A 12,079-nucleotide genomic window follows, 5' to 3' on the forward strand; every position below is an offset into this window, starting at 1 on the left:
ATAATAAAGCAACAGGCTTTCATTTAGTGCTTAATCTATGAAAGAAATGGTGGAAGGCTCTTCAAGAAATTAAGACTGGCTTTGACTTTGACAAAAATGATTTTTCAGACCCCATACAATGTGAACATTAGCTTTGACAAATCCCACCGCCCCCCCCCCCCCTAAAAAAAGATAATTTAATTTCCAAGGACCAGAAAGTTTCACTGCAGAATTCTCAAGTGTCCAAGGTACAGATAAGAAATCCTTTGATATTAAAATGCTACTTGCTATATATTATGAACTTTTTAGACTAAGGAAAGAATAAGGTAGATTATGATTCACCAATATATTTGGAGCAATAGTCAAGGATTATTTACTCTCAGTTAGTAGCAACAACAACAATACCCCCTCCTCTCTGCAGTATATTCTTGAAATAGATGGACTGTTATCACTTCTGATATCAAACCACAACTCTGTTCTCAGAATATTTAACTATACAAGTGTTAGGTATTGTGATCATATATCTTTATATGTTTGTCTTTCAATCTGGCTATAAAACATACCAAAAGCTTCATATCCATTTTCTCCTGCTATATTCTGTTTATGTTTCATTCATAGAAAATGAGTAATGTGCATCTGATTCAGTTATGAAAGATGTATCACAATTCTCAATGCAGGGTGTTACCTAAGAACTACCAGCTTGTTCTTGCCTTTGTTTTTGCCATTCACGAGATCAATGGGAACGATAAGTTGTTACCCAACATCACACTGGGATCCAAAATTAATAACAATGGATTTAGTTCCTGGAGAGCCATTGAGTCCACGCTGACCTTTTTGTTCATGGGACAAATGAATTTCCTCAATTACAAGTGTGTCTGGGACAAGAGACTCAAGGCCTTCATCACTGGGTTCAGCTCCCAGAATTCTCTCCAGATGGCCAACATCTTAAATAGCTACAAAATTCCACAGGTAGGTTTCTTCATAGAGAGCCAGTGTGACATAATTGTTTCAGTGTTGGACTATTACTCTCAAGACCAGGGTTCAATTCTCTGTTTGGTCATGAAACCAACTGGTCACTTTGGACAAGTTTCATGCTCTCAGCTTTAGGGGAAGCCGATGACGAACCTCCTCTGCACAATTCTTGACAAGAAAATCTAATAAGAGGTTCACCTTAGAATTGCCATAAGTCAGAAATTACTTGAAGGCTCACAACAACAACAACAACAACAACAACAACCGGTATATTTCTACATTGTGCCTTGGTGTAGATTTCGGGAAACAAGAAATGTTGAGATGCTCCATCTCCTATCTTTATCCAGTTCATAATTTGCAAATTTGAAATGTTCTGTACAATCTTTATGGCTGCTCAATGAATAGTCTTATGTCTGTTTGACTTCACTGTGGCTGTGAATTACTCTTAGTGAAAGCACCACACTCTTCATTGGCTTGGTTTCCGCTTTGTCCTGACATCATAGCATAGTAGTTTAAAGAGAAGAAATTTCTCATCAGCCTGGCATTGAACTAATTCTCATTAAGGCCCTTAGCAGAAGCATTTTCGATTCATATGAAACTACATTTCCTGTTCATAACATCTGATCCTAGAATTAACTCTGGGGCTGTAGTCCAAACTGCAATATGAAAAGTGACAGGGAGAACATCTAGGTCAAAATAGTAAATGGTTCTTCTGGTTGATCATATTTCCCCCATCCTTTAATTTATTAAATTTATAATCCACTGAGGAAAGTTAAAAATTCATGAATACATGGAGCCAATGGGTGAAATCAGAAAATATCATTCCATAAGTTCAAATGCTGAGACGGTGGCAGAGGAGACGGTTCTAAAGAATTAACAAGGATCAAAAAGGGTAACCAGGGCGCGTTACAGACGGGCACCCTAGCACGGACTCAGTCCTTACTAGGGTTAGAAAGGGGCGTCTCTTCCAGATGCCCCTAACCCTAGTACGGACTGAGTCCGTACAAAATGGCAGCGGCCGTTCCACACAGCCGCTGCCATCTTGACGTAGCGGATGCGCTGCATCCACACGTCACGCCCTGGAAATGATGCTGCGAGTGCGCACTTCGGCACTTGTGGCGTCTCTTCCGGGGAGCAGGAAGGAGCACAATTTTCGCGCTCCTTCTTTGCGGCGTCCAGGAACCGCGCCATTTGGCTGCTGCGGTTCCCGGATGTTGAAACCGGCGGCAGCAGCAGACCGCTGATTTTCGGCGGTCTGTAACCCGCCCATTTCTCCTCAAAAGGAGTGTGATACAAAGTGGGGCTATTGATCCTGTCTGATACCTTTTCTATTAATAAGGTTTTCCAGACACTTCACCCGGAGTTCTTCTTGGGCAAGCAGCCTGTTTTCCGGTTCTGTGCTATCTCCAACTGAGGAATAGCAAGATGGAAACAAATTATCCATTTATATTTAAAGTTCTTATAATTACCTCTAAATATGGAGAAAAGTTATTACTCAGAAAAAGGAACAAGACTTTGGTTTGTGATATTCAAGACTGAAAGTACAGAGAACCAAAATTGATAGATCTTATCACAATGTAATGTGTGTAATCACAACCCTCTAGCAGTTAGATATGTTACTTGTAATTCTTGCTAACTTAGGAACTACCGTTAATAACCAGTGATGGGTCCATTACTGTTTTCAGACAAGAGAAGGAAAGGACACGAACGTGGGGGTGTGATTATTTCCCCCCGATCTATTGTATATCTATGCAATTAAATTTCCAGGTATTCTGCAAATATTTTCCAGATGTGAATTAGGAGCCTCAGACAATGAGGAATATTTGAGAGGACACTATGCACTTTTAAGACATTTCCGACTTACTACAAACCAAAGTCTATCACTAGGTTTTCTTGGCAAGATTTGTTTCAGGGGGTTTATCTTTTTTTTCTTCTGAGGTTGAGAGAATGTGACTTGCCAAAGGTCACACAATCCATGGCAAAGCAAGGATTCAAGCCCTTATCTCTACAGCTATAGTCCAACACTAAAACCAATACACCACTCTGGGTCTCTGGACTAACAAAACAAAAGTTTTATTCAAACAAAGAATTCTGTTTCTCATTTATATGTGTGTGTGTGTTTTCTTTTTTCAGCTCAGCAGTGGATCTTTTGATCCTGTTCTAAGTGATAAAACTCAGTTTCCTTATTTCCTCCGGATGGTTCCAGATGAAACCTCTCAGAATTCTGGCATTATTCAGCTCCTTGAATATTTTGGGTGGAATTGGATAGGCCTCCTCATTCCAGAAGATGCAAGCGGTGAAAGATTTCTTCGAACCTTCAGTGCCAGCATCCAGGGGAGAGATATTTGTATTTCTTTCATCCAATCCATGCCTGCAGTTACAGATTATGCACCAAATACTAGGAAAAAACTGTCTGTAGTTCTTCATGTTCTCCTGTCAAATGAAATTAATGTGATCCTTGTCTTTGGACATGCTGAGTCTATGGAGGGTTTAAGGACAATATTAACAACATTAGAACATTATGAAAATCTGCCTATGGAAAGAGTTTGGGTCACAACTGCTCAGTGGGATGTCACAACTGTTTTCTCTTGGGAAAAGTTCACAGAAAAATCCTTCAATGGCACCTTGTCCTTTGCCCTCCACACCAATGTGGTGCCAGGATTCCAGGAGTTTCAGCAGAACATAAATCCATTTCAGTCAAAGATTCATAACATACATGAATTTTGGTTTAGTGCATTTACCTGTTCATTCCCTCAATATAACCTGAATTACCCAAATGCAAGCAATTGCACAGGTGAAGAGAGGTTAGGGACCCTCTCTGGAGCTGTGTTTGAAATGCAGCTGTCTGGCCAGAGCTACAATGTCTACAATGCTGTCTATGCTGTAGCTCATGCTCTTCATGCCACATATTCATTGCGGGCCAAGCAGAAAGCACTAGTTACTGAAGAGAAGTGGAACCTTTTGAATGTTCAGCCCTGGAAGGCAAGTTTACATTTCTTAGGAAGAGTGATACAAGATGCAAAAGCAATAGAATGTACATTTCTATCCCACTCATCAGTGAACTCAGCACTTTCCAAGCAGTTTACAATTTGTAAGCTATTTGCCCCCAACAAGCTGGGTACTCATTTTACCAATCTACAAAAGGAAGGAAGACTAAGTCAACATTGCAGATCCTGGGATCAAACTCACAGCTCCAGTACCGACATTTAACCACTGTGCCACCAGGGCTCCTGATTCAAGGTCCCAATATATTTCCACAGGGTATCTGCCTGGGGTGGGCAACTGTCAAAGTTTGGGGGTCATGTTGATTTCCCAGTAGAACATGGAGGGGCACATCTCCATGCCAAACCTTTTGAAATGAAATGAAATGAAATTTGTAGCAAAAAGCTCCACAATATCCATTTCAGGAGCAGGAAGTTTGAGTATTAAGTTCATTTTTAGGGGGGGCATGCTATTTTATGCCCTTCAGAGGCCTTTAAAACAAAAACAAAAAAACCCAAATGACCCAAATATCACTTTCAGTTTTTTTGTATGTTTGTTTAACAGCCGACCCTTCTTCAAGAACAGGATGCAAGGCAACTTACAGGACAGGTCTTCACTTCTTGCTTTTAGAAAGTTCTCCTGGGTGCCTGGAGATAGGACTAAAATGTTGCATAATCCTCCCATGCCCACTACAAAGCATTTATGGCCAAAACAAAATTCGTCCCTGATGGGCCCTAAAGGACAGACTAAGGGCTTTGGGGGCTGCGCAAGGACCATGGGCTGCAATTTCCCTTTCCATGGTTTATGCAGACATCCTGGGGTTTAAATGCTGAGATAAAGACTTAAGGAAGCCTAATATAATCTACGTACTCATTTGATCAGGAAGATTTATCACATGACAAAAGTGCATGTGCAGGAAGAGAAAAGTGGCTTTCTCCTTGCTTTTCCACATGCTATCATTTACTCTTTCGAGAGGAAGATGATTGGAAAAGCATGTTTTTCCAAACAGATATTTCCAGTGTGGCAAAAGACATGCTTTTACAACCGTCTTCCTCAGGAACACAAAAGAAGTGTATCAATGGCATGTGGAGAGGTACTGAGAAAGCCACTTGTTTCTCACTCCATGTCAACTTTCTTTTGTCATGCACTATAAGGAAAGGACTGAAGGGACAAACCATCAGATATCAGTTCAGATGAATGTGAACTCTTAAAACAGGAAGTCACAGATTATTTAATAGATATTACTGAAATTTCCACTGCAGTTGGACACTGCTTTAACTGCCATGGTTAATGGTATGTAATTTTGGGATTTCTACTTTGCTAAGATATTTAGATACTTAAGGGGTCATTCCCACTGCAACCTGAAACAAATTGTGATACGGGGTGAATGATCCTCGTTCCCACTGGAAACTGACTCCAATCCTCATTGGAACGATTTCAGTTAGGATAAAGTGGGGCAAATGCAAAAAAACCCAGGGTTATTTGATAGCAGTTTGAAAGTGGTTCTTTTGAGAAGAATCAATTCTGACGTGTGTCCAATAAGTGGGAACACCAGGTCAGATTCAGTTCTTTCAGAGGGGAGGAACAAATGGCACAGGGGTGTGTACCATCCCTCTCCAGAGATGTCACACACAGTGCTGCCTTTTGAGTTTGTGGTTGTGACATGGGTCCTTTTCAAAAAAATAAAATTAATCGATTAATCAATAGATTGATCTTGCAACTAACTGCAAAGGCAAGTAGTTTCTAAGCCATTCCATCGATTTTTTGCTTAAATTTATTTTGTTTGTTGTTTTTTTTAAAAAAAACTTGGTGTGTTCCTTGTCCTCCTTCTCTTCCCGGGTACCTTTCTTCCTTCCTCCTCCTCCTCCTTCTTTCCTTCCTTTCTCTTTCCTTCCTTCTTCCTTCCTCCTCCTCCTTTCTTCCCTCCAGCAGCATGAGCTGTTGGCAAAGGCTTGCTTTTCAACAGAGGGGGGCATGTGTGCGCGCGTGTGCGTGCACACACACACACACACACCTCCTCCTCCTGCCTACCTTCTTTCCTTCCTTCCTCTTCCTTCTTTCCTACCTTCCTTCCTTCCTTCCTCTTCCTTCCTTCCTTCCTTTCTTCTTTCTTTCCTTCCTTCCTTCCTCCTCCTCCTGACAGGCTGGGATCCGGGAGGGGGGGGATTTTCTGGATGACAGCTAGGCGAAGGAGCATCGCCTTGCCCTGGACTGCTCCACACCTCTCTCTCCCTGAGGATTCTCTTCCCAGGGAAGTAGAAGCACCAAAAGGGAAGAGAAGGGAGAGAAAGAAGGGGCAGGAAGGAGGGAGCACCAGAGCACCAGAGACACACATAGGCCTTCCTGGGCTTTTCCTCCTCTCACTTCTTCCCCATCCTCCACCCCCAACACTCTACAACTGTTTTAATTCACTGCTTAGTTTCAATATGATACAAGTTTCACATTTTAACTGGTATTTAATGCTATGCTTAATTTTTCATAGATGTATTTTATTTGAGTAGTTCCTGCACTAGGTAAAAGGTAATTAGATAGAATGATAGACTGATTGATTGCTAGATTTCCCTTTTGATTGAAACTGACTGATTGAAATCCCCTTTCCCACTAGTTAACCAAATTTATCAACCATTTGTTCTCTAATTCAGCTTCACTCACTTCTGAGATACATCTGTTTTAATAACAGTGCTGGGGAGGAAATATTTTTTGATGAGAATGGAGACCTGGCATCTGCTTTTGACATTATCAACTTGGTCACATTCCCTGATCAATCTTTCCAGAAAGTGCAAGTTGGAAGAATGGACCCACAGGCTCCCATAGGCAAAAGGTTCACCATCAATGGAAGCAATATTGTGTGGAATCACAAATTTGAAGAGGTGAGGATATTTTTTAATAAAAAAAAATCAACAGAAATGATATTTTCCAGGTTCTCTAGTATCCAAAGTCGGATATCATCTAGAGAGAATCTTTGTCCCTCAAAAATTAATAGGCACTCAAAACATGTTAGAGCATCTTTGTAAGTTATGGAAAAATTATCCACCTTTCAGACTTGAATTTTCCTACCAAGTTAGAAAACATAACATTACTCCATTACTTTCAATGGGACATGAAGGGTGGACCTACACTGGTTGATCTCAAAGTATTCTGGTCCCGAAGCTGTTCAAATTCCCTTCATTACCTGTACATTCGAGTGTGATGTGGAGTGGCTACCTACACATGTGTCCCACTATGCCTCTCACCGCTGCCACCCCTCCCATGGGTCACTCTCTCTGAGGTTCAAAACAAGACATCCAGGGTCAATCACATGTGTTGCCTTAGAGGATATGTGCCAGTGGCAGCAGCATGGAGCAGTGTAGCATGACCTATGTGTAAACAGTCCCCTGGCATTGCTCTGGAGTGCTCTGGATTTGTTTGGGAAAACTGGAGCAAAAAGAAATTATTTTAAATCTGTTTAATGGTGAGATGGTTCAGATTCAATGTGAAGTTGAATAGTTTATTTATTTATTTATTTATTTATTTATTTATTTATTTTACTACCTTTCTCCCAGAGGTGGCTCATAAATAAGACACTTTAAAAGACATTACAATAAAAAGAATTAAAAACACCAAATAAGAACAATATAAAATTACATACATTAAAAACTACCATAATCACACCATATAATAAGCACCCCATATAAAAGCCATCCCATGATTATGTATTCAAAGCCTCCCTGAATGAAGCTTTGGCTCTATGCTGTGAAGACAGATCATAGTGGGGCAAGGGGGAAATTGTTTTAAATGGCCTGTGTTGACATGCCCTATAAGAATGTAGGGAATGGGAAGTTCAACATCATGATGTTTGTGAATGTGATGGAGGGCAAAGGAATTCCTCATAGGTCCTCTATTAATATTGTTGTATTAGTTGTAGTTGTTGTTAATTACTCACCTCTCTCCATGAACTGTGACAGATCAAAACATAGCACATAATGTCAGTTAAAACCAAAGTGCATCAGTTAATATACTTTCCCTCCATCCATTGTACTTTCCCTAGCAGTTTCTTAATATCTCCACTATCCAGTGGAATCAAGAAGGCATGAATCCAAATTATTACTTGGGAATTCTAATAGTTCTTTGCCAGCTCAGAGGAGGATTCAGCATATTTTAAAGCACATCTTTCTTTTGAAGAGAGCTTTAATAGATGCTCCAAATACTTTTTATTACCATGGCTGAGAATTAATGGCTACATACCTGGACTAAAGCAACTCAAGGTGGAAATGATAACTTTGAAGAAGTCAATTCATTTCCATCCTGAATATCATGATAAAGATATGAGTTCACCATGGGCTTTGAAATCCATCTTTTTGCTTTCATTTAGATGCTACCCAAGGCTAGATGTGTCGAGAAATGCCATCCTGGATACAGCAGGATTGTTCAGCAAGGGAACTACATATGTTGTTACGACTGCATTTGTTGTGCTGCTGGAAGGATTTCCATCCAATTTGGTAAGAGACACAGTTGTACAGTGGGACCTTGGTGTCTGTGGGGGTTTGGTTCCCAGGCCCCCCTGTAGATACCAAACCCCATGGCCTTATCACACGTGGGGGGTTTGCAGCTCAGATCCGCAGTCACTCCTTTTCTAGCAACATAAAGCATGATGTTTTTTCACACCAGATCCACTCCTGTCTAGCAATGCGAATTCTCGTTAAAATGTGATGTTTTACCACACCTGGTTGCCTTTCCGTTGCCCTTCCAAATCAAGGGGGAAGCAGAGTCAGTTTTATTCCAAGTAAGTCACATTATGCGGATTCAAGCAAAGCGGGGTGAGTGCACATTGTATTACCACACCAGAGGGTTCAACGATTCGAAAAGGCACCCTTGTGCATGCTCAGTGGGGCTCTGGACACTGTCCTCTTTCCCTGCCCCTTCCTTAGCTATCATCCTTCATCGGGTTGTAGGAGAACTCAGGGGATGATGGGATGGGTGGCAGGGGGTCACTGAGGCCAGGATCGGAATGCAGGAGCACTCAGGGGATTATGGTATGGGTGGCAGGGTGGCAGAGAGGATGAGATGGGGTGAAGGAGGAGGAGAGGAATGAAGAAGCAGGACGCAGGGGCCAAGGGGGGCGACATCGGAGTGATCTTCCATACCAGACCAATTTGAAGTGAAATCAAAGTGAGCTTACAAGCAGATTCGCTTGTTTCTGAATTCACCAAAATGAGGAATCAGTGCAGACTGAATGCGGAAGCGCCTCCTAAGCACCGCCCATACAAAAGCAATCACATGAGATAACACATCACGTTTTAGCATGAATTTGCATCGTTGGACCCACAGTCACCTCGGAACTGAGCTGCAAAAATCTCCAAAAATCTCCGTGTGATAAACCCCTCAGATGTTCAAGTCCCATTATATACAATGGCTTAGTAAAAAAAAAAAATTGTTGTAGTTGTTGCTCAGTGCTTGCTGCCCTCGAGTCAGTTCTGACTCATGGCGACCCTGTGGATGAGACATCTCCAAGAATCCCTACCTTCCATTGCCTTGCTCAAATCCTGTAAGCCCTTGTCCATAAGTCCCCTGACTGACTCTATTCAACTGGTTTGGGATCTTCGTCTCTTTCATCTATCCTCTACCTTTCTTGACATTATTCTTTTTTCTTGTGCTCCATGCCTTCTCATGATGTGGCCTAAGTGCGATAGTCTCCACTTGATCCTCTTTGCTTTGTATATGAGATGGTTTGCTAATTTGAGATTTTCTTACCTCTGGATTATAGTGGGGAAAAACCTGAGTGGTTTTATACTGGATCTGGGACATAACTAAAGATGTCACATCCTCCCCATTTCTGTCCTCAAAAAATGCATTCAAAATGTGCATTATGAGAGTAATTTAAACAACAACAATATAACTAGTTGCAGATAAATTCAGAACCAGGAATGAAGGGACTATATGTGAGTAAGAAACTGAATTCTAATGTCTAATCATGAAAAAATTGTGCATCTGAATACATGCATATTTTGCTAATACTGAGACTTTTTTTTATGGATTTCAGACGCAAATGAATGTGAAAAATGTCCAGAAGATCAATATCCAAATAAAAGGAGAAATCAATGCATCCCCAAAGTGGTTACCTACTTGTCCTACACAGAACCCCTAGGAGCAACCTTGGCTTCCTTTGCTCTTTTCTTTTGCGCAGTCATCATTGTGATAATGGGGATTTTCATTTATCACAGGATCACTCCCATAGTTAAAGCCAACAACTGGTGTGTCACCTGTGTTCTGCTCACTTCACTGTTGCTCTGTTTTCTGTGCTCCTTTCTTTTCCTTGGAAAACCTACAAAAGTCTCCTGCATACTCCGGCAAACAGTCTTTGGTAACATTTTCACCATTGCCATTTCTTGCATGTTGGCCAAAACCATCATTGTTGTGCTGGCTTTCATGGCTACAAAGCCAGGGAACAAAATTAGGCAATATGTAGGGATGAAGCTGGCAATATTGGTCATTCTTTTTTGCTCTCTCATTCAAATAGGCATTGGTGCAGTGTGGCTGACAACCTCTCCACCATTTCCAGAGGCTGACAGTCACTCTCAGCCAGCAGAGATTATACTGCAATGCAATGAGGGCTCAGACCACATGTTCTACCTTGTCCTGGGCTTCATGGGACTTCTGTCCTTCACCAGCTTCACTATTGCATTCTTTGCCAGACAGTTGCCAGACAGTTTCAATGAAGCCAAGCTGATTACGTTCAGCATGTTGGTGTTCTGCAGTGTTTGGATTTCCTTTGTCCCAAGTTACCTGAGCACTAAAGGGAAATACATGGTGGCTGTGGAAGTCTTCTCTATCTTGGCCTCAACTTTTGGCTTACTGTCTTGCATGTTCTTCCCTAAATGCTACATTATTTTATGGAGACCTGAGCTGAACACAAGAGAACAGCTCATCAGGAAGAAGACCTGACAATTTGACAAAATTCTGTGTTATTTTTTATGCATAGCCTTTTTAATATTTAATATTCCTGATTGTTTGTAATTAAGAGGAACTGATAAGAGAAGTGTTCAGGAGTAGCTCAACATTGCAGATATAGATGTTTATCACACAGAGCTTTTTGGAGCTTTTTGCAGATCAGATCTCACGTGACTGTGGGTCCAACGATGCAAATTAACGTGATAACGTGAATGTGTTATCAGACGCGATTCCTTTCTTTGGGCGCTCCTTCCGTGGCACTTCCGCAGTGAATCCAGAGTGACTCCTCATTTTTGTGACTTCAGTAAAAAGTGAATTCACAGAATTCGCATTCAAGCTCACTTCGATTTCATTCTGAATTGGTCTGGTGTGGAATGCAGCTTTGCAACTTTGCTTCCATCCCGGTACACCCCCCAAACTTCCAAAAAAGGCATTCAGATGAAACAGAGGGCATTTAGGGATAATAATAATAATAATTTGTTTTATTTATATACTGCTATTCCAAAGATCATAGCGGTGAACAGCAAGTAAGCTAATTAGCAAGTAAGCAAGTAAGTGACATTCCCAATTTTTCACATGAAACTGGAAAGGGATGGAGGTAATGAAACAAAGGGTAGATTCAGATCCAGATGACAGGTATGAAGGGAATGAAACAGGAGGCTGGAGGGAGAGATAGGAGCAGAGGCTCTAACTCCCAGAATTCCATAGCCTCGAGCAAGGACCCCACAATAATAATAATAATAATAATAATAATAATAACTTATTTTTAAAATAATAATAACAATAATTTATCTTAAAATAATAATAATGATGATATTAATAAATAATAATAATAATAATAATAATAATAATAATAATAATAATAATTTATTAGTTTGCTGAGGCACCAAAGCTCTCTGGCAGACAAGGCTCAATGTCTCACAACACTACAGTTCCCAGAATTCCATAGCACTGAGCCAGGACAGTTAAAGTGGAGTTAAACCGGATTATCTCCCCAGTGCGGATGCAACCTAAGAGTAGGCAACTGTTACAAAGGGAAGGAGAGTGGATTGGATTCAGGGAGGTGGTATTTTAGGGAGCATAGAGAATAAGGGAAACTGGATCATTTCTGCAATCCTCTAAAATGGGTCTGCTTCAGATGCAAAGGATTTACTTCGAAGTAAAACTGCAGCTTCTATGCTGATTATTTTGCAGTGAATAATAATAATAATAATACCTT

General features: G+C 40.9%; 1 protein-coding gene across 1 annotated transcript; it reads left to right on the forward strand.

Annotated features, from left to right (window-relative positions):
- Positions 1 to 663: 663 nt before the first annotated feature.
- On the forward strand, positions 664 to 10,854 carry LOC149303907 (vomeronasal type-2 receptor 26-like). The gene is made up of 5 exons (XM_089480576.1): positions 664 to 948; positions 3,085 to 3,933; positions 6,576 to 6,803; positions 8,285 to 8,411; positions 9,953 to 10,854. Exons 1-5 carry the CDS (start codon positions 820 to 822, stop codon positions 10,852 to 10,854), a joined length of 2,235 nt encoding a protein of 744 aa, XP_089336702.1. The 5' UTR covers positions 664 to 819.
- The last annotated feature ends 1,225 nt before the right edge of the window (positions 10,855 to 12,079 follow it).

Source organism: Sceloporus occidentalis, unplaced genomic scaffold (assembly GCF_023333645.1).
Source record: "Sceloporus occidentalis isolate IW3139 unplaced genomic scaffold, rSceOcc1.0.p SCAF_14, whole genome shotgun sequence".
Classification (NCBI taxonomy): Eukaryota; Metazoa; Chordata; class Lepidosauria; order Squamata; family Phrynosomatidae; genus Sceloporus; species Sceloporus occidentalis.

Bases quoted from the DNA above. Each gene is read 5' to 3' on its own strand.
- LOC149303907 (XM_089480576.1), top strand. From the start codon at position 820: ATGGGACAAATGAATTTCCTCAATTACAAGTGTGTCTGGGACAAGAGA. The intron at 949-3,084 runs GTAGGTTTCTTC...TTCTTTTTTCAG, and splicing joins ATAGCTACAAAATTCCACAG to CTCAGCAGTGGATCTTTTGA. The intron at 8,412-9,952 runs GTAAGAGACACA...TATGGATTTCAG, and splicing joins AAGGATTTCCATCCAATTTG to ACGCAAATGAATGTGAAAAA.